At 39.9% G+C, this 19,393-nt stretch overlaps 7 protein-coding genes across 10 annotated transcripts; 2 read left to right on the top strand and 5 right to left on the bottom strand.

The window, feature by feature from the left end:
• Positions 1–105: 105 nt before the first annotated feature.
• On the bottom strand, positions 106–1,190 carry LOC127249869 (FAS1 domain-containing protein SELMODRAFT_448915-like). Its single transcript, XM_051272919.1, has 2 exons — positions 461–1,190; positions 106–316 (listed from the first exon to the last, which is right to left on the bottom strand). Exon 1 carries the CDS (start codon positions 1,170–1,172, stop codon positions 462–464), a length of 711 nt encoding a protein of 236 aa, XP_051128876.1. The 5' UTR covers positions 1,173–1,190; the 3' UTR covers positions 106–316; position 461.
• A 322-nt stretch (positions 1,191–1,512) lies between these two features.
• On the bottom strand, positions 1,513–3,863 carry LOC127249974 (probable choline kinase 2). Its single transcript, XM_051273098.1, has 7 exons — positions 3,349–3,863; positions 2,921–3,042; positions 2,641–2,836; positions 2,287–2,404; positions 2,134–2,181; positions 1,898–1,998; positions 1,513–1,810 (listed from the first exon to the last, which is right to left on the bottom strand). The coding sequence occupies exons 1-7, from the start codon at positions 3,712–3,714 to the stop codon at positions 1,697–1,699; spliced, it is 1,065 nt and encodes a 354-aa protein (XP_051129055.1). The 5' UTR covers positions 3,715–3,863; the 3' UTR covers positions 1,513–1,696.
• Positions 3,864–4,030: 167 nt separating this feature from the next.
• On the bottom strand, positions 4,031–6,857 carry LOC127249973 (uncharacterized). The gene is made up of 12 exons (XM_051273097.1): positions 6,738–6,857; positions 6,016–6,661; positions 5,747–5,931; positions 5,594–5,674; positions 5,463–5,504; positions 5,311–5,355; positions 5,140–5,226; positions 4,900–5,026; positions 4,710–4,793; positions 4,511–4,639; positions 4,361–4,425; positions 4,031–4,276 (listed from the first exon to the last, which is right to left on the bottom strand). The coding sequence occupies exons 1-12, from the start codon at positions 6,759–6,761 to the stop codon at positions 4,070–4,072; spliced, it is 1,722 nt and encodes a 573-aa protein (XP_051129054.1). The 5' UTR covers positions 6,762–6,857; the 3' UTR covers positions 4,031–4,069.
• A 3,324-nt stretch (positions 6,858–10,181) lies between these two features.
• Positions 10,182–13,465, top strand: LOC127249449 (probable WRKY transcription factor 35). 2 transcript variants are annotated; one of them, XR_007838326.1, is made up of 4 exons: positions 10,182–11,169; positions 11,839–11,979; positions 12,097–12,826; positions 13,036–13,465. XR_007838326.1 is itself a non-coding variant. In XM_051272215.1 (3 exons), exons 1-3 carry the CDS (start codon positions 10,562–10,564, stop codon positions 12,716–12,718), a joined length of 1,371 nt encoding a protein of 456 aa, XP_051128172.1. In that variant the 5' UTR covers positions 10,182–10,561; the 3' UTR covers positions 12,719–13,465. The 2 variants fall into 2 exon arrangements, 1 of the variants encoding a protein (XP_051128172.1); XM_051272215.1 differs by having other exon boundaries at positions 12,097–13,465.
• Positions 13,466–14,595: 1,130 nt separating this feature from the next.
• LOC127249880 (uncharacterized) lies at positions 14,596–16,874 on the top strand. Of its 3 annotated transcripts, none has more exons than XM_051272935.1 (7): positions 14,596–14,770; positions 14,861–15,022; positions 15,311–15,463; positions 15,811–15,904; positions 16,009–16,091; positions 16,195–16,327; positions 16,419–16,874. In XM_051272935.1, the coding sequence occupies exons 1-7, from the start codon at positions 14,708–14,710 to the stop codon at positions 16,652–16,654; spliced, it is 924 nt and encodes a 307-aa protein (XP_051128892.1). In that variant the 5' UTR covers positions 14,596–14,707; the 3' UTR covers positions 16,655–16,874. The 3 variants fall into 3 exon arrangements, with proteins under 3 accessions (XP_051128892.1, XP_051128891.1, XP_051128890.1); XM_051272934.1 differs by having other exon boundaries at positions 14,598–14,770; positions 14,861–15,027; positions 15,316–15,463; positions 16,174–16,327; XM_051272933.1 differs by having other exon boundaries at positions 14,598–14,770; positions 16,174–16,327.
• Positions 16,768–17,394, bottom strand: LOC127249882 (non-specific lipid-transfer protein C, cotyledon-specific isoform-like). The gene is made up of 2 exons (XM_051272936.1): positions 17,051–17,394; positions 16,768–16,966 (listed from the first exon to the last, which is right to left on the bottom strand). The coding sequence occupies exons 1-2, from the start codon at positions 17,392–17,394 to the stop codon at positions 16,957–16,959; spliced, it is 354 nt and encodes a 117-aa protein (XP_051128893.1). The 3' UTR covers positions 16,768–16,956.
• A 967-nt stretch (positions 17,395–18,361) lies between these two features.
• On the bottom strand, positions 18,362–19,306 carry LOC127249671 (transcription factor bHLH53-like). The gene is made up of 2 exons (XM_051272603.1): positions 18,662–19,306; positions 18,362–18,550 (listed from the first exon to the last, which is right to left on the bottom strand). The coding sequence occupies exons 1-2, from the start codon at positions 19,304–19,306 to the stop codon at positions 18,362–18,364; spliced, it is 834 nt and encodes a 277-aa protein (XP_051128560.1).
• Between the last annotated feature and the right edge of the window lie 87 nt (positions 19,307–19,393).

The following is a 19,393-nucleotide window of genomic DNA, read 5'->3' on the forward strand; positions in this document are numbered from 1 at the left end:
GAAGGTACGATTCAAGAAGGAACACTCCATAATTTTGATGATCATATTCAAGTTTATCTACGAAAGAATTCTCCAATTTCCTTCAATTTGCCATTGATGCTCAAAGAAACAGTATCGAAGGAATACAACAGAATTTAAACGCAAGATCATCTGATTCAAGCACATCATCCCCTATCTAAAGAATGAATATAAATCTCACTGGAACAAAGACTGATCGAATTGAACCCTGATTTCAGTCACATTGGATTGGTGTGCATAATTCTGTAGGTTCGTTGTAAACATGTCACTGCATTTCCACGGATTGTTCCTTGATTTTCTGTGAACAGAAAGACCAGAAAGATACTCATTGTCAAAACAAGAACACTGCATATATGTAATTCAAGAAAAAGAACGTATAAAGAAATCAAGAATAATTAGTAACTCATGATGTTTAATCGTAAATAAACAAAGAGATACACACGTTAGAGAGCTGGGACGAAGATCTTGATCAATACGAAAACAGTAGCGCCGGAAAAGATCGCCGGAAATCTACTGTGCAAGCACGAGGCAGACCTGGATTTGGTGTCGGGTAGAGTCTTCCCTGAGGGATTCGGATGACTGCCGTTATCGGTGCCATTCCGCGGTTTCGGGGACGGCTGGCTGGTCGCCGTAATGGGGCCGCCACCATAGACGGAGTAATCGAGAACTTTCTCGATGCCGTGCACAGAGAAATCGGCATTGACGAAGATGTCGGGCTGAGTGATTCGCGAGTTGTCGACGGTGAAGTTGGAGGGGGAGTTGTTGGTGACGACGATGTACCTGTCTTGGAGGAGCGTGGGGAGGCGCGTGTGGGTGCCCATGTGCCGGAGCTCGGAGAATGTGAGCCGCTGGGGGACGATGTGGTACGGCACCAGAAGTGGATCGAAGGGCACGATTCCGACGCCGTGGGACGCCGGGAAGCTGGAAATGGCGTCGTTGCTGGGGACAAAAAGGGTCGCACTGACCGGGATGGTAGAAGGATCGGTGGTAGACAGGAGGTTCACCCAACCGGCGAAGTCGCCGGTGCCGATCAGAGCGTCGATGATGTTGTTCAGCTTGTGTTCTTGATCGATCGATAGCGTCGGCGGCGAGGCGGTTTCTGCGGCGGCGGCGGCGAGGAGAGTCCAGAGCCAAAGAATGGTGGGAAAACCCATGGAAGTTAGCAATGGAGTTTTAACGGGAAATGGATGGTGGCCCTTCAAACCCCGTTCTTGATGGTTATTTATAAGAAGAAATTGAATTGACTTGAGTTGAATTGAATTGAATTGGCGGTTACTGTCTATATGATTAATTATGGAGCTGTGTTCTTTCTTTGTTGTGGTGGTTTTGGTCCGAGGAAAATTGGGAACAATCCGTGGCATTGCATTGACATTACAGGCTGTAAAAAGAAAAAGACTTGCATAATCGAGTGTGATCTTACTCGAGAAAATTATTAGTGAAGAAATGGCCAGGAGGAATAGGAATAGGTCGGGGGTAGAATGTTGAACTTGTATATAATGTAGATAGGAACTACGCTTTATAATACAAGTTACTAGTAAAGGGCTTAAACATTGGATTGTTGGTTCTGTTCAATCATGCATTTGTAATCCTAAGCATACAAAAGAAATGCGCGACACGAAAATGTATATATACACAGAGACTCAAAACTGTCCTCTTGAACTTAGTTGTCAGGCTAGGATTAGGATTTTCTGGAACTAGAAACTTCCAGCAGTTGTGGCTTTCTTGCCCAATATTGTCGAAACCTCTGCCTCGCATACTCCATGTAGTCGAAATCGATCTTGTTGACATGCTCCTGTAATTGCAACTGATAAGCCAAAACCATGGAAGAAAATACAAGTGTTTGTTTCTCTACACATCGAAGAAGTTTAGGTAAGCATACCGAGATTATTCCCCATAAGCCCCAAGCAAGGTGGCTTGCAAGAGTAAACTTCTCCACAATCTCAAGTAACTGATTCACCTCCGAGTCACTGGGTTGTTTCCCTGAACCAAATTAAAGATATTGGGGAGGAAGCATGCATAAATGACATTACATATTCAAATCCTTGACAGCCTTAGTCTTATAAAATTGAAGGACCACGTGCCATTAGAATTGAGTGAATTATATACAAGTACAACCTGAGCCATTCAAATAGATGCAGATGAATCTTCTTCGCTCCTCCAAACCTGGTTAACAAACAAGTACTACTGATCTCAAATATCTGATAAACTTAGCATGCTTGGCAAGGTGAACATCGAGTGATTGAAGCATCGAATGCATCCATCCCCTACCTGGATATTTTTTGTAGTCCATAACATGGGGGTTTTCAGTATGATAATCCGCAGCCATCTCACAAAAATGATTTGCGATATCAAAGGCTACATGGTTGTAGCTTGCATATTCATAGTCCTATCAAAAAGTGAAGGTAGCTTAATCAAAGGGAACCACAATGAACATGAGATTGATTAGATATATTTGAAAAGATAAAGAACTGCTTCCTTCATTTCAGAGAATCGTTCTAGCATATATATATATATATATATATTCATGATGTAAGTAAGGATCAATAGAACAGAAAGCAGCAAAAATAAAATGATCCCTACATCACCACATCAATACCAAAAACAAAGGTCTCTGTTACTCACAATTATTGTAATAAGTTTGGTTATTTCGTCCATCATAATGTTCCCATATTGCAGATCATTGTGGCAGAATCCTACTAGCTGATTACCAGTAGACAGATTCTTTTGCAGCATCGATATTTCATTGTCCAGATCATTGAAACGGAATTCTTCAGCTTCCTTTTCCGAAGATAGTCGTGTGGCTTCCTTAAGCCAATGGCTGAAGCATTTAGGCACAAAATCTTAATGGAAAAACACATATAATTATACAAGAAAACACCCGAGGATTGAAAAAGAAACACACCATAGCCTCTTCCATAACGTAACAGTCTTGGAGCCGGGCATATCTAGCTGGTGGAATTCCCTCATTTTAGTTGCTATAAGAGCAGATATCTCGGGATCGCGTAAATCGGCAGCCGTAAGGGTCTGCCATGGTAAACACAATCAATATCTGCATAGGGATTTTCATCCACAATAATCGAAGGCATATATCTGCATGCCAATGGAAAAGGAGCTAAGAAGCCTCGTTAAACAGCAACCAAATGCACTCGCTTGGCAAAGTAAAGGAAAAGGAAAGATAACCCTATTCACTGCGCTGCAACTCCAAATTATGATCCAGTTTTATTGCTAATTGAACATTAAATCTTCGAAGAAAAAGTTAAAAGGGCAAGCAACGTCATAAAAAGAGGAACAGAACAGAAAAGCTGCCGTAAGAAACGATAGGAATTGTACCCTAGCGCGAATAAACTCTTCGACACGGCCATTAGAAAAACGGCCGAGCAATCGAGGGCCCTGGCCTTTCTTCGACATGAATTCAAACGTACGGATCTCATCTTCGCGATTGAAGAACACATCCACGCCAGAGCCGTAGATTCTCACCAGAACTTTTCTCGATCTCTGCAGAGAAGCGTCATCAAGGTTAGGTTTGGTTAGCCATTTGATCTGATAGACCTCGTTCGTCATTGCCCCCTTGAGACGAAAGACCTGCAACGCATCCGGATCGGGTATGTCGTCCCATTTCGCCGCCAACGACTTGAGAATTTTAATGGCCTCATCGGGAAGGCGAGGCTCCTTGTTCGATTTCTCACGAGAAAACATGAATCAATCGTATCAGAGGAAGAATCGAATCGAATGGAATTCAGGGATTTCGGAACTCAAAATCGAGAAATTGGTGGAGATTACTTGTTCTGAATTTGGAAACGCAATCGGTGGGTATGGCGGTGTTCAGATATTAAGTCGTGGAGTTTTAACAAACCGTTGGGTATTAGTGACTCACACTTGCCCATTATTGGATTTGAATTAACAATTCACTATAAATAAACGACGCCCTAAATTAAATCCAACTTATTGCAGGATTTGGTTCGAACAATCGATGATTGTCAATAAAGACGCGATCTTTATTACAAATATATATATATATATTTATAATCAATAAGCACCAAAGTGATCTTAATCAGGTTAATGGCCCAAGGAATTGCTCGAGGAGCCGTTCGATGGTCCTTCGCGAAGTGACTTTATCAGTTTCGAACACCCTCATCGTCTCCTCTTTCAGTCCAGATTGATGAACAGGCTTCAGCAGCAGATGAGAAGAATTGGAATCCAGGAACTGTTGCAGACTCTTCAGAAGCTCGCCAGATTCAGCAGAAACCATAATTTCCCTCTATCAGAACAATCAACTTTATATAATCAGATCAAAAGTCAGGATTCATATAAAAAATAATAGTAAAAAATAAAAAAATCCAACCTTGAACTTCTTCTGGGAATCATAATACCCAGAAACAACCATCAACAGGCCAAGTTTTTCAGATTCTGCATTTGTATCAACAAACATTAAGATGCATTTGAAAATCCATGGTTGTGACTTGTGAGGAAATGGTGAAGTTAAATCCATTACTCTGGAAATGAGTGATTTCTTGAACCGAGGTGGAGTCATGAGCTGCTAACAGCTGCACAACAGACATACCGATCGAACTCATCCCAACACATGGTGCAGACAACCTTAAACTGTTGCTAACTGTTCTACCTGCGCCAAACAAAGTCCACAACTCGATTCAGCAACTGACAGATTTTCTAGATACAGAACATGGACAAACCTGATCTCGTCCATTTCCGGAACTCCTTCCGCAGAATTCCATCCACTTTGAGGTTATCAGATGCATCATAGCTTTTGAACTTCACTGCAGAACAAAGAAAACCAAAAAAAGAACATACCAAAATGATGAATTGAGTTTCAGAGACATGCCAATACGAACAATAATAATAAGCCTAGCTAATCCATCTTACGAATTTGATATAGCCCATTGCATCCGAACCGGCCAGCTCCATTGATCAACAATGTGGCCATGTATTTATCTTTAGAGGTGCAGTTTGGATTTGTTAAATTTGCAGTGTCAAGTAGGATGCCGGCTAACTGGCGACGAATGAATGAAGAAACAACTAAGGGATATATAAATAGTGCAAGATCGAAAAGAACATGATCTTCTCCCGTTTAGATTAGAACTTGTATAGGAGTTGAGTTTGTACCAGAAGTCGACTGAATCCTTTCCCAGCCAGAATCTCAGGTGAAGTATTGATGAATTTTTCGGCAATGACAGTGCAGCACGAACCATCCTGTAAGAAATCAGACAACATGCTCATTTCCTCATCTTAGTATTATAAGAGCATATGTATATGTTAATATATTCATATTCTTACCTGTCGCGCCGTGACAGAATCAACCCAAGCATATGTAGCATCAGACTGTCGAAAACAGAGAAATGTAAGAACAAATGCGATTTAAAATGTACCCTCTTCCATAGAGATGTTATTTATGCAAGCATTGAGCAATCGCAGAGCTAAAAATAAACCTTTGTGCAATGCAAGACTTCAACAATCGCTTCTTTCAGTGCCTGCCGTGAATAATTTGCAAATGCTTGTCGTAAATATTGAAAACAAAACGAGCCGGGCGAACTTACATAAAATGAAATACATAAACAACCTCTTGTTGCGAAGGAATCTTGTCGCAATTGAGCAAGACGAGGTTAAGGCTACCAAACAAGTCGTAGTAGGACAAATCAATCTGTTTCAATGTCACGAGACAAGAGAGTTAACCAATAAGAACACAAATACATCGATCAGATAATTAGCCAACCTCGTCTATAAATATTAATGACGACAAATCAATGCGGCACGAATGAAGCAGCCAATTGAGATCAGATTGCGAATCAAGATCAGCCCTTTTCATGTTGATAACCGGCACACAACAGAATTGGCTGCTGCTGTTAGTCCAATCGAGATAAAATGCAAAAGCTATGGTCGAAGCAACGGATCCCACGTCTGAAAAAGCTTTGTCATGTCATGACACGAAAAACTAAACAGAAGTTTCGACAACAGCGTAATTGATATATTGATCTTTCTCACCGGATACATCTGGTCCGATCACAGCATGCAGGAGCTTCCCGGGGACGCCGGCATTGACATCATCCTTTCTGGATTTAAGATACGTATTGAGCTTGAGAACACTTTCACATGTTTCGACAACTTCCATTTTTGGGGAAGCGCCGCAATAGAACAGCGCCGCCGAAGGTGGAAGAGGGACATTGGAAATGTCTGTTTGCCTCTTGCTCACGCTGTACGATGATATTCGGACACTCTGCGTGCTGCTGCTGATCACGTCTTGTTTTGCATCGTCCTCCGTGCTAGAAACGATCGATGGCGATGGCTCATTCAAATCAGTGTAGTTAACAGTACTATTCACGTCTGATTCTTCAAGAACTCTTATTGGTGAGGAAGTCTTGGACCACCTCCCCGAAGATGAGCGGCCGATGGGTTCAAGAACGATGTCCGGGAACGAGGTTTTTGGAGTAGTGTCGGCGGTCGCCTCTTCATTTGCAAAGATATTATGGTTCGTGTGTCGGGGCCCTCGGTCGGCGGCGGATCTGTAGACGTTTTTTCTTGCAGATGTGGTGTCGTAGGTACTTCCGCCCCTGTTCATGGCCGCCGCTTCGCCTCTTCGCATTCCGTCGAAATACGGGTTGTCGCGAGCACGAGCATATCTAATAATTTCCTACAATTCAGGAGAAAAAGTTTAATTGTAATAATATGACAAGGCAGGAACTACTGATAAGATCACCTACACCTACCTGTTGATTCGAGATGGGCTTCATGTTGGGTGCAGCAACCAGAAGACTCGGGAAGAAATCACACAGTTAATATTCAGAAATGGAACAAGCTGTATCTGGGCATTGGTGTGAAAGTTTGAGGCGGGCGGAGGATTTAAGGGAAAGAAACAAACAGTAGAAGAAACGAAGACCGCATTGTCAACTCCGACAACGGACGGACTGCAAGCTAATTTAAGCTAAGAAATATTCACGGACTAAATCAGCTGCATGAAAATTATATAATATAATGAGATATATTCAATATAGTAAAACGTTACATCACCCATATATAATCAATTAACAACCGGTCCGAGGTAGCATTTGTTTGGAGACGGCGGTCACGACGGCGCATATTTGGGCTTAGTTAACAAATTAAAATGGCAATTCATGGACAAATTGATCAGCTTTGGAGGCCCAAACTGTATATATTAATCATTCAGGATATATATTCTGGAAGAAAGATTAAAAATAATGTGTGATGAAATTATAGAAAAAGCATGAGGGTGCAGCAGCAAATTAAACGTCCGTTACGTTCTCCTTTAAAACTATTGATTTGGTCAGGTTTAAAAGGGAAGAAGCCAAATCCAGACAGGTTTTGTTTTGTTCATGTCTGGATTGAGTTGATGTAATACGAAAAAGGTCCACTTGGAGTACGACCTCCTTCCGGGGTGGGCAGTATGTTTTCATGTTTCACCGCTCATATGTGACTCAGGTAGGTAAGGGACATCCTCTAACTAATTACTATATGCCAAACACACACATATATATATATATATATGTATGTACGCACAAGCCCCAGCACCATTCATTCATTCATGCAGATTATTCCTCTCTCTCTCTCTCTCTCTCTCTCTATATATATATATATATATATACCATATTTGGTCCAAAATATCCCTACACTATTTTTAACATTGTAGTGAGGCAACTTGGTCCGATGCACACTTAATTAGTTTTCTCCTTGACACACTAGATTCCTTTGATTTTTCTACCGTGATGAGTTGTGCACCTTAATTATCCCACTATATAGAGTTTTATTACATCAAACTTACGACATCCAAGTTCATTTCATCAGCAATATATATGTGTAGTACAAAGAATTAATTAATTTCCTAATGTGTTCATTCGTCCATACACCTCTAAAAAGGAGCATATGGTTTGGGTGGCCAATGCACAACTGAATTAATAATGCAATAATAAATGAAGACCTTGGTTCTCCGACACTTGATAGAAATGCACATAAAGTGGAGTGGAGTGGAGGGAGATTAATTGGGATCTCGAAATCAATCCCAAAACAAAATACTATACTCCTCTCTGTCTCCCTCTCTCTCTCTCTCTCTCTCTCTCTATACATACATATATATATATATATATTTCTTCCACACCACAGATACCAATGGCTTCCTACAATTTTATCTCCCCCACAGTCAGAGTCAGAGCCAGAGTGACTCACATGTAGACTTGGCCCATATTATTATTAATTTATTCATTACGAAACCATATTCTGCAGCTGTATATTCATCACTATATTATTTTTTTTTTTTTAATTTTTTTGCCTCTGCTTTCACCAGCCCTTATCTTCTCGAACAAAAGGCCATCATCTCACTCATCCATTAATTAAATTACAATTATCACAATTCCAAATTCATTAATTATCTAGTATATAATTAAATCGGCCCTGCTCGACAAACATGCATATACATATAATTAATTTAATCTTTGATTTGATTAATCAAACTACTACTAAAACGACAGTATTGCTAAAAAAACAGGGATTAATCCTGGCCGTCCACATCCACGGCTGAGATCGATCGTCCCCCCCGGCGACGTCACCAGCTGCCGCTCAGGCTGCAATACGTGCAGCTACAGTTGCCAATTTAAATCATAAAAGAATCTTATATATGTAGTCATTTTATAAAACCACGACTTTAGTATATTAAAAAAAGACATAGCAAAAGGCATTAGTTGTAATGAAAGTGATGATTCATTATTAGGGCTTGAATTAAATAATCCAAGTGATGAAATTGGAATGGGATCAGAAATTTGGAGTGGATCACATTCACATGCAAGGATGCTTCTATATTATTATTTTTTTATTTTATATATAACAATAATTATAATAAGCAATTGAGAGGACAAATTCTGTGTGTGTCAGAGAATCCCAGTTTGTTAATAATAATAATAGTAATAATAATTTTAGTATTAATAAAAATACTCAAAGGCAAATTTGTTTTCTTGTGACCCATATTTTGTTTCATCCATCTACACCAACATAACATGGCTTATCTGTTGTCTCTACCAAATTATGCATACACTCACGATTCCATATTCAACCATTTATTTAATTAATACTATAATAGTAACTATTGTTAAAACAATAAAATAAAAAACAGTGAGTAGTATAACTATTTCAATAAAGTAGATTTTTATAACGTCCCATCAAAATACAGAGAGGTCGGTGGCATACTCGGGGGTGATTAATCACTTGTAACATTTCATCACACAAATCTTGGCCCACTCCCATTCCCATACATATTAAATTATTTTTCATACAAAGAGAGGGAAGGAGAGAATTTTTGATATATTTTAATTTCATCTCTGATTAAATATATAATAAGTTAATTAATTTTTTTATCCTTAGTAAGTAATTAATCTTAGACTATAATGTTATATATTAATTTAATAATAATAATGATTCATTAAGACCAGCCGTATATAAATTTGATTATAAATTGGGAAAGAGAAATTATCAACGTCCCATTTTTGGCAAATTAAAATAAAAAAAGAGGGCAAAATGAAACGTAGTGCGGGGCGAAATTGAAAGAAAAAAAAAAGTTGGGAGGGCATAATGTAATTATGTGAGGGCAGCGGACCCAGTCGAAACGTATTGAATACTTCTCCGAGTATTGCGGCTGCTTGCCGCCTCTTTATTTATTTATGTAATTTTCAATTATTTGATTTCAAAAAAATGACTTTTTGCACTGCTGTGTGCGTATTTTAAGTTAATTTAATTATTTTATTGTTAGCTAAACAACAAAAGGAGATTAGATGGATAGAGATATGCATATATACATATATGATGAATTGAAGAACAAATGTATGGTTAAATAATATAAAAATTAAAATTAAACTTAAAATATAAACAGTTGCCCGATTTGACCCTTCCATGATGTCTATGTCATTATTTAAAAATAATTCTGTAACAAGTTTTTGAGTCTTGGGGCAGGGACCTGGGAGCTCGAGACCATCCGCACAGTTGATGGCGCTATTCATGGTGTGGATTGTGGTGGAGTAGGTAGTCCCGGGACTGGCGAGTGGTTAAGTCTTGAAACAGTGTGGATTTATTAATTTATATGGTATAATTAATTAGTTATTTAACTTGGTTGCAACCCCTTTCTTTCTTCTCCTTCTTTGTTGCGTATGAAGTCGAGCTGTGTTTGTATATGAATGAAAAAGTCAGCGACTTCCCGACCCCCACCCCCTTTCCCTCTCTCTCTCTTTCGCTCTCTAGATTCCATTTCACTCTGGATTGAGGTTGCTTTTGGCCCTGGAAGAATCAAACCCTAGAAATAGAATAGAACTACTATTCTTGTGTTGTATGTGTACATATTTATATATATATATATATAGAGAGAGAGAGAAAGAGAGAGAGAGAGTGGGAGAGAGATGATGTCTTGAAGAAGAGCTAGGTAGCTGCTGTAATGATTTAAGTCTCCTGCATGAATTGATCGTTTGTTTGGTGGGAGAGTTAGCATGACAAAGTGAAGCAAATTAAGTCAAATGATGGGACAGTGATTTCATCAAGTATGTGCAGTCATTTCTTGAAGAGGATGGAGAATTATCAGGGCGGCGATTTAACTGACATAATAAGAGCCAGCGGAGGCGGCGGAGGAAGAATTTCCGGTGGTTCTTCCGCCGCCGAGGTGCCTGATCTGTGGCAGTTTGCGACTAATCCGATTAATTATGAGCAGAAGGAGGATTTCGGCGATCCTTTTATTACCCATCTTGGAGATCCACTCCTCCATGACATCGATGATCCAGTTTCTGGATTTTTCAACGGCTCCGATTTTATCAAGGATGGTATTGGATGTTTTGCTGCAGCAGCAGGAAGTGTTAGCGCTTTGAATATTTCATCATCGGGTCACGAAAATTTGAGCAATGAGATGAAAAGACCGTCGTCGTCGTCGAATATTTTTTCGAGGACGCCTTTGCCGATCTCTCCAGGTTTGAAGCTGCCAGCGACGCCGTGCGACTCTCCGGCGGCGGCTTGTCCGAATGGCCCTCCTTCTATGTTAGTATCATCATCGAATGATCATGCTTTGTTGTCGTCTCCAAATAACCCCAGAGGTTGCTTGGTGGAGAGTCCTGCAGGTCTGCAGATCTCGTCTCCGCGAATCACGGGCATCAAGAGAAGGTGGGGATTTCGTGTCTTCAAATAATGATTGAGATCTGAAATCTGAATTAAAACTTTTTAATTTAGGGTTTAGGTATTTAATGCAATCGCAGAGATAGATATTATCATTAATTGCTTCTCAAGTTTTTTAGGGGGTATAGTAATTCATTCCACATGCCGATCCAGGATATCAATCAAAATTAGGGTTTTTGCTTCAATAAATATTAATCAAAAGTTGTTTATCTTTTCTATGCCCTCAAACAAGATGATGATTCTCTATATATGTAGATTTTATTTTTTCTCCATCATCCCCGAGGGCAAAGCAAGCATGGTTTAGTTAAATCTTGAATCGATGAACTTCATCTATGTAACTGCAGTCCTACCCAGGCAGGCAGGCATCAAGCCATCAAATAATTCAGCCTGAAAAAGGTTAATGAATTTCTGGCAGTGTGTGTCCCATGACAGCACCAGACTTTCCTTTCATGTCACTATTTTCTGTATCCCACCAGAACTGAATTCTCTGGTTTCATCTGTTTAGCCTTGAAAAATTTCCCCACTTTCGCCCATTTCAAGATTTTTTAAAAAAAGGAACAAGTGATAAACTAGTTGTCTTTGTCCCCAAGCTGAAGCTGTTAGCTGTAGCTGTAGCTGTTGATGGATCGTCTGAGTGTAACTTTGATGTAATATCAGGAAGAGCCAGGCAAAGAAAGTGGTGTGTATACCTGCTCCAGCACCTGCCAACAGCAGGCCCAGTGGCGAAGTTGTCCCCTCTGATCTCTGGGCATGGAGAAAGTACGGTCAGAAGCCAATCAAAGGTTCCCCTTATCCAAGGTACAAGTATCATCTAATCTAATTAAATTATCATCATTAGATCATATATGTAGTTCTTCAATGGCAGCAGTGCCAGTGCTTAATTTGTTAATTACATACATATATACATGTATCCAGGGGTTATTACAGATGCAGCAGTTCGAAGGGATGCTCCGCCAGGAAACAGGTGGAGCGGAGCCGGACCGACCCCAACATGCTGGTGATAACCTACACCTCCGAGCACAACCACCCATGGCCGACCCAAAGAAATGCTCTTGCTGGCTCCACCAGATCTCATCCCTCCAAGAGCAACACTACTGCTGCTGCCACTGCCACTGCCACTGCCACTGCTGCCTCCAAAAATTCTCCGGCCCGGAAATGCACTGACCAGGAAGACGACCACCAACCGGGGATAACCACCGACGGAACTTCCGGCGATGTCAAAGAGGAATTTGATGGATTAGAAACGGACGGCGCTGAATTTGACTGTCATCGAGGGTTTGAGCCGAGTTACAGGCCGACACTTCCCGATTCCACCACCCACTCCGATGACACCTTCTTCGCCGATCTCGGGGAAATCGAGGCTGATTCCACCTTGGATTTGCTGTTCGCGCAGGGGTTTTCCAACGGCCGGGATAAGGACAAAGCCGACTTGGATCCATTCAGCTTTTACGATGACTGGGCGCCGCCTGGAAATAACACCACTACTTCCGCCGCCGCCGCCAGCGCATCGCCGGAAGAGACAATGCCAGATTCGTGACACAAATATTTTAATTAATATTCCAAACCCAACAGAAAGAAGCACCAAGTCCGACGGAGAACAGTACAGAACCCGATACAATTCCACCAGTGCCTTCATTCCTTTCTGGTGCAGTTTCATAATTCGATTAATTAGGTCAAAACCATGCATAACTGCAAGTGTGTGAGTTTTCACTTGGGAATTAAAGAAAAAAGCTATCTCCATTGATAAATTGTTTCCCTTCTTCATCTTCCTCATATTTTTTTGGCCCACCATATAATACCCTAGCTCTTTCTCGACTTGACCCAGCTACGGTTTTACGGTGTCTTTACCTACAGAGAAAGAAGGAGGATGATCAATTATGCTCGAAATTACCAACTCCGGCGGACGATCATGGCCTCTCAACTCCCGGATGATCCATACCGTTGGTTTAGGAATATTTGTGGATGGGACAGAAAGCTGATCAGGAACAGAAAGTTTCAGCAGTTAGAAAAGTGTGTGAATCAGACATGACTGGAAAAGCTCAATTAGGGATTCTCTTGTTCGATTGGACACCATTTTTTAACTTGGAGCTGCAGGCTAGTGAGAGACTCAAACATATGCATACATAGCTTACGTCCACCTTACTTAGTCAGATTAATCCAAAGAAATTACTTACAGTTCCTACGATATGATTTAAATCTGCTTTGTATAAAAAAAAGTTGCTCAAGTTTGGCATTTCATGTGATCATCAGTATCTGTAAAAATCATAAGATATTATTGGCTTCGTGCTCCTCACTTTTCTGTTTTACTTTTCTCCCCGATCCTATTTTGTTTCCTGTTTCGTTCTATGGCAAGCAGTAAGATCAGGTTCAGTCAAATCCATCAAACTTGATTGAAAGAAAGATTTCAACTCAAATAATCACACTCCACATATAAAGAAAAAACTGCAGTAATTTCACAATGACACTTAAAAACAAAGACGATGTGCAAAGGTTGGTGCATTGATTGGGGTGGGGGGTCTGTCGTCGTCGTCTGTGTTTTGTTGGAGTGACTGTTGGCAGTGACGATGAGAAAGAAACCGCACTGTAAACAGTGCAATGACCGTTGCAATTATATTTTTATACACACCACTTTTTACCCAAAGTCGTGCTTTTAATGACCATCCAATTATTACGCTTTACTTACCCTTTAAAATCGTGCTTATATAACGTCCTTTCGACCTCAGTTCAGTATCATTAAAAATGTTCATTTCATGTGCCTCATATTATAAGAAGAGGCCAAAATAGATATGAAACAAACTATTGTTATATTTTTTGATCGGAAAATAAACTATTGTTATTGGGGACACGTGGTGGCTATGATTACGTACATATATTAAAACAAGTAAAATAAAAGAAAATTGTAAGGCGCAATGGTGAATTGTAAATATTATTGATTAATTATTAAAGTAGACAATTACTTATTATTGTTAATGGGTTAAAACAGCAAAGATTAATAATGAGGAGGAGGATAAGGTGATCAGCAACAGGAGAATTAGGTGGAACAATTTGACCCGTACACACACACATACATACATATATTTATAATACACATATAAGTATTCTTAGACAAAATATTTGATGGATGATAATTAGTAGTATATTATAAGTAAATGACAAATAGGTGCTGCCATTGCCAATATCCCATCAAGAGGATATGGTGGTGGTAACGTCCACAACCTTAATCGAGCACATTATTAATTTATTTAATTAAATAATGGTACTACATAATATCTATGTGTATCATTTCACTTCAATGGTGAGTTGTGTTGTGTCACACAGAGAGGTCATAGGTAAAAGCGCATTTCACTATCAGGAAGTTGTCATTATGATGTTTAATGCGTTTTTGGACGTGGAGGTTTTGGTGCCATATACGCTTTGCAGTTTGCTCTACTGTAGTAACCCAAACGGCGTCGTCTAGCTGGTTGCACTAGTCTCTCCATTGCGAATCCATACGCTGATCTCCAGTTACAACGTAGATTGCGCTTCTATGTGGGCAACCGAGCTTTGGGTTCTACCGAAATCATCTTCGAATTGTATACGTTTGCAGAATGTGGGTTATCGATTTTTCGTATTCGTTACCTTTTGATTGTGATTTTGCATACACGCAAGGTGTGAACTTTTTATTGTTTTGAGATATTAGATTACAGTGATGAAGCCGAATTTTGCTGGGAAATGGGTGTCGATGGTGAGGCGATCTATGGAGCCAATTTCAAGAGCTCGCGTGTTCTCTTCTGCAATCAAAGATTGGGAAGGCGGCGTTTCAATGGTTCAAGGTGCTTCTAGGGGCATTGGCCTTGAATTTGTGAGGTTCTGTTTCTTTGACTGAATTTGTTCACTTGATCGAATATTCTTTCCGATTGGATTCATAAATTCGCTTTTCTTGCTTTCGCTCTGGACATTGTCTTACCTTTTCCCAGAATTTATGTTGCAATATGTTTGGCATTGTTTGTTGTAATTCCCTTGCTGGTCTGAATTCTTCCATGATTGTGTAATAGTGTATCATAAAGATGAGCAACACAGCCAACTATTTCACGGATTATCCACATATCAATAGTGTTAGTTCTTCCTTTATTTTCATGGATATTTGAAGGTTAGGCAATTGTTAGAGAAAAGCGACAGAGGGCAAGTTGTGGCGACATGCCGTGATCCCGATGGGGCAACTGGACTTCTGGAGTTGAAGAAGAAGTTTTCTGATCGCCTAGATATTCATCAGCTAGATCTCACAATTGATAGCACGATGGAGGTATTCATATGTGTTTGTTTGGATTTTTGGTTTGTGTTTTGAATAACAAAAATTTTGAATTGAAATATTTGTATGAGGTGATATTTATAGCTGGTGCTGTGAAGCTTTTAACCTAAAATTGATTTTTGGTATAATATAAAAAATAAAAAATAATGTTAGATTTGATGTTGGGGATGGGGGGCGGGAATTTGGTAAATAGTATAGTTAATTCATATCATCCTTTACATTCACATAAATGTTACAGTGGTTTGATATATCATTGCTACAATGCAGTTATCAGCATCTTACTTTAGTATGCTTTTCTACCTTATACTATTGATGTCATGACAAAATTTCATTATGATCAGGAAGCTGCAAAGTATGTGAAAGATAGGTACGGATATCTAAACCTCCTTGTAAATGCATCAGGCATTCTCTCCATACCCAATGTTCTGCAACCAGGTGAAAATTTATTTGTTCACTATAAACGAGGTGTTAGTTTTTGCTTTTGGTAAATGACTAGCGATAATCTCTAAAATGAATAGTCTAAATGTTGTTTGGTGCAGAAACTACATTGAACAAAGTTCAGAGAGCTTCTTTACTTCTTACATATGAGGTGAATGCTGTTGGTCCTATATTGGTTATTAAGGTATATGGTCAGACAACCTTCATTTACAGAGTATATTAAGGAACCCCACACTTAAATTCTGTTTTTTTATGTGCTTGATAAGCATATGTGGCCTCTGCTAAAGGTGGGAGGGGGTACTGGAACCGAAAGAGAATTTGCAATAGTTGCCAATATCAGTGCTAGAGTGGGATCAATTGGAGATAATCGTCTAGGTGGATGGCACTCATATAGAGCATCCAAGTCCAGTCTTAATCAGTGTATGAAAAGTTGCTTCCGTTTTAGTTTGAACTTTTACAATGAAATCAGTGCTAACTCCATGAAACAAAATTCTTCTGGTAAATCATGCAGTGACAAAGACTGCATCCCTGGAGTTTGCTAGCAAGAAAGATCCAATAATATGTATTCTGTTGCATCCCGGCACAGTAGATACCGACCTATCTAGACCGTTCCAGAGAAATGTTCCGCAAGAAAAACTCTTCACCAAAGAGTTTTCAGTCCAGAAGCTACTAAGCATCATCAACAATGCCAAGAGGTCTTATAATGGCAAGTTTTTTGCCTGGGATGGCCAAGAGATTCCATGGTGATTAATATATGGATGAAATATTCTATTTTATATTGTTGGATGAGCTGATTATGCCGCATGATCATTTACTTTCCTTACAGTTACACTTAGGTTCAACTATTATTTGGACTAGAGTACTCAAAATTCTTTTATTCTTGCAATACTTTTACTAGGAGAAGTTTGTGAGACCTCACAAGGATGTATAATAATTATTGACTCCATAGAGGAGCATTCTAGCAATATTCCCTACAGAGTACAGTGCAGTTTTATTCAATACAGCTTCTTCTAGCTTCCTACCAACCCTTTGATCATTTCCAAGGAATCTCAGTGCAGCCTGCAAAGCAATCAAACATCGATTCAGTGGGCTATAAACTCCAGCTGGGATCAGATGAAAATAGACAGATGATAATGAACTTACTTCTCACAGTCTGTGTTGAGGGAAACAGGGAAGCCAACTTTGATGTTGCAAGCAGTAGGAATCTTGCTCAGGTACCTGTCCTGCACTCCGGCGAAGTTCTTGACTCCTTGTTTAAGGCACCTGCAGATGGCTTTCTTGTCGTCTACCGCCTTCACGCTCTGAGCAAGCTGTTGCAGCCCGAGGCAGCACGGTTTCGAAGGAGTTGCTTCCTTCCCGGTCGCGTAATTGATGCATGACGCAGCCTTCATGTCCACTGTGCTACATGGTATGGCTGCATTGCTCAGCTGAGCAAAGCAGTAAAGGAAACCGACGACGACAATCAAGGAGAAGAAAATGCTCCTCATTTTAAGTAATCAAGGTATGAAAATTATTGTGTGAGTGTAAGAAAAGTATATTGGTAATGCAATACGAGAAGACAAGAGTGGTGATGAATGAGTAAGAGAGGTGAGCATTTGGTTTATTATATAGACAAAGGACCAGGGGCTCCAATGCAGGCAGAGCAGCATTGGGTTATGTAGAATTGAGCTTTTCAATACTTTGCCTGATCTTATGGATAACATTTCTGCAGAATTAATTGTTTTTTGGGGTTGATGAAAATTCAATGTTGGTAGATTTTTATTTGTTGCCCTTGAAAATAGTTGCCTATGCCAACTCAGCCTGCCAAATCGGAGAAAATAAGGAAAACTTCCTTGACTGAGTCTCCTAACGAAAGTCAAGTCATTAGGGAAGTTATCAAACCGCTATTTCTACACTCCATAACTGATTCCCAATAACCATATGGATATAACCGAACCCATATTATAATAATAATAATAAAAATAATAATGTTAATCTAATATTGCTGGACTGGGGATTATATATATATATATATATCTATATCTATATGTATTGTTTTTTCTTTATATCTTGGTACATACTTCTTAGAATTTATATACAATCAGTAGAGGGAATAAAACGGCTTAATTGATTAACTAATGTATTAATTTGAACATTAGAAACAGTAGTTTTAATGTGCATGTTATCAGTTTCAATAAGCAAATTTAATAGTAAATCAGCGCAATAAACATGACATAATCCAAATTAAATTACAATGTAGCATAAATTAAAACAAGCAAATACATTCTCCGGGCTCTTGCAAATGAGGAATCTACACCCTTTTATTTTAATAATAATGATTAAAAATAAAAACCTAAACTAATTTGATCTTAACTGCTCCCAATTGATGAAAAAACAATATGGGGCAGCAAAAAACCCTAACTGAGAAACAACATAATTGAAAAAATAAATAAAATGAAACTGCATCGTCTTAAATCAATCGCTGCATGAATGTACTTGTTTCTCTACCAATGGAAGCAATGCTGGATTCGATTTGACCATCTGATGGTCACTGCTCAATTCCTGCACAAATTTCTGCGGGACTATGCAGTTCTCTGTGGAGTAGAGCTTCTCTTGAATCAATGGAGATTCTAGAAGATCATGCAGCTCTTCATCGATCTCCAACTGCTCCCCTCGCTCCTGAAAACAAACAAACACGAAGATATGTCAGAAAAATATTAATCGATATCATTCTGGACAAGAGTTAACACACAGATTAGGTCGATTAATTATTACCTGATTGTAAGAAGACATGGATTCAAGCAACCCAACCTGTGCCTGCAAATAACCAATGTACTTATACGCAGCTTGCAGCATTTCAGCAGTGTTCATCTTATGGCCGCCGGGGACGAGTTTTCCCAGCTCCTGTGTCCTCTCCGTAATCTTCCTCCGCCGCTGTCTGGCCGCAATGCTTTGCGCCGACAATTTGGCCGGCGGCGAGGTCGACGTCGGTTCCTTCTTCATAGAACTCTCACAGAAACTTCCGTAACTGTAAGCTGGGGGGCCCGTCGGGAAATCAGGCAATGGAGGCAACGCCATTTCAGGGGCTGTTGGTGTCGGAATGTAGTTTGGGAAATTAGGGTATGGAGCAATCCCGTTGAAGTAACCCAAGTTGAATTCTGGGTAGAATTCTTGTTCTGGTTCCTGGTAGTCGGATGGGCGGCGGCGTTTGGAGCAGCGAAGAAGAGGGTCGACGAGATCGTCCTGGCCGAGGAGAAAGTTGTCGGAAGTGAAATTGTCGTAGGGAGCAGTAACTGATCCGAGGAGGCAATCGTAGTTGATAGAGCTGGTGGAGGAGCTTTCGGAGTAAAACAGGTCGTTGGGATCGAACATGGACTCGAGATTCCAGCCAAATTGGTGGGGATCCGCCGGAACTTCCATCGGCGGCAACTTAATTGATCAAAAGGAGGGAAAATTAGGTAGGGAAAGGGAATTAAGCACAAGAACCAGTTGAGACAATACCTGAGG

This window comes from Andrographis paniculata, unplaced genomic scaffold (assembly GCF_009805555.1).
Source record: "Andrographis paniculata isolate CXL003 unplaced genomic scaffold, ASM980555v1 Contig36END, whole genome shotgun sequence".
Classification (NCBI taxonomy): Eukaryota; Viridiplantae; Streptophyta; class Magnoliopsida; order Lamiales; family Acanthaceae; genus Andrographis; species Andrographis paniculata.

Excerpts from the sequence above, each read along its gene's own strand:
- LOC127249869 (XM_051272919.1), bottom strand. The coding sequence starts at position 1,172 with ATGGGTTTTCCCACCATTCTTTGGCTCTGGACTCTCCTCGCCGCCGCC.
- LOC127249974 (XM_051273098.1), bottom strand. The coding sequence starts at position 3,714 with ATGTTTTCTCGTGAGAAATCGAACAAGGAGCCTCGCCTTCCCGATGAG. Across the intron at positions 2,405-2,640 it reads CCAAACTTATTACAATAATT|GACTATGAATATGCAAGCTA; the intron begins GTGAGTAACAGA and ends ACTTTTTGATAG. Across the intron at positions 1,999-2,133 it reads CATCTATTTGAATGGCTCAG|GGAAACAACCCAGTGACTCG; the intron begins GTTGTACTTGTA and ends AATTTGGTTCAG.
- LOC127249973 (XM_051273097.1), bottom strand. The coding sequence starts at position 6,761 with ATGAAGCCCATCTCGAATCAACAG. Across the intron at positions 5,932-6,015 it reads GATCGGACCAGATGTATCCG|ACGTGGGATCCGTTGCTTCG; the intron begins GTGAGAAAGATC and ends AAGCTTTTTCAG. Across the intron at positions 5,027-5,139 it reads AAGGATTCAGTCGACTTCTG|TTAGCCGGCATCCTACTTGA; the intron begins GTACAAACTCAA and ends ATTCGTCGCCAG.
- LOC127249449 (XM_051272215.1), top strand. The coding sequence starts at position 10,562 with ATGTGCAGTCATTTCTTGAAGAGGATGGAGAATTATCAGGGCGGCGAT. Across the intron at positions 11,170-11,838 it reads ATCACGGGCATCAAGAGAAG|GAAGAGCCAGGCAAAGAAAG; the intron begins GTGGGGATTTCG and ends ATGTAATATCAG. Across the intron at positions 11,980-12,096 it reads AAAGGTTCCCCTTATCCAAG|GGGTTATTACAGATGCAGCA; the intron begins GTACAAGTATCA and ends ACATGTATCCAG.
- LOC127249880 (XM_051272934.1), top strand. The coding sequence starts at position 14,708 with ATGTGGGCAACCGAGCTTTGGGTTCTACCGAAATCATCTTCGAATTGT. Across the intron at positions 15,028-15,315 it reads ATTGGCCTTGAATTTGTGAG|GCAATTGTTAGAGAAAAGCG; the intron begins GTTCTGTTTCTT and ends TTTGAAGGTTAG. Across the intron at positions 15,905-16,008 it reads ACCCAATGTTCTGCAACCAG|AAACTACATTGAACAAAGTT; the intron begins GTGAAAATTTAT and ends TGTTTGGTGCAG.
- LOC127249882 (XM_051272936.1), bottom strand. The coding sequence starts at position 17,394 with ATGAGGAGCATTTTCTTCTCCTTGATTGTCGTCGTCGGTTTCCTTTAC.
- LOC127249671 (XM_051272603.1), bottom strand. The coding sequence starts at position 19,306 with ATGGAAGTTCCGGCGGATCCCCACCAATTTGGCTGGAATCTCGAGTCC. Across the intron at positions 18,551-18,661 it reads CCATGTCTTCTTACAATCAG|TTGGAGATCGATGAAGAGCT; the intron begins GTAATAATTAAT and ends CGAGGGGAGCAG.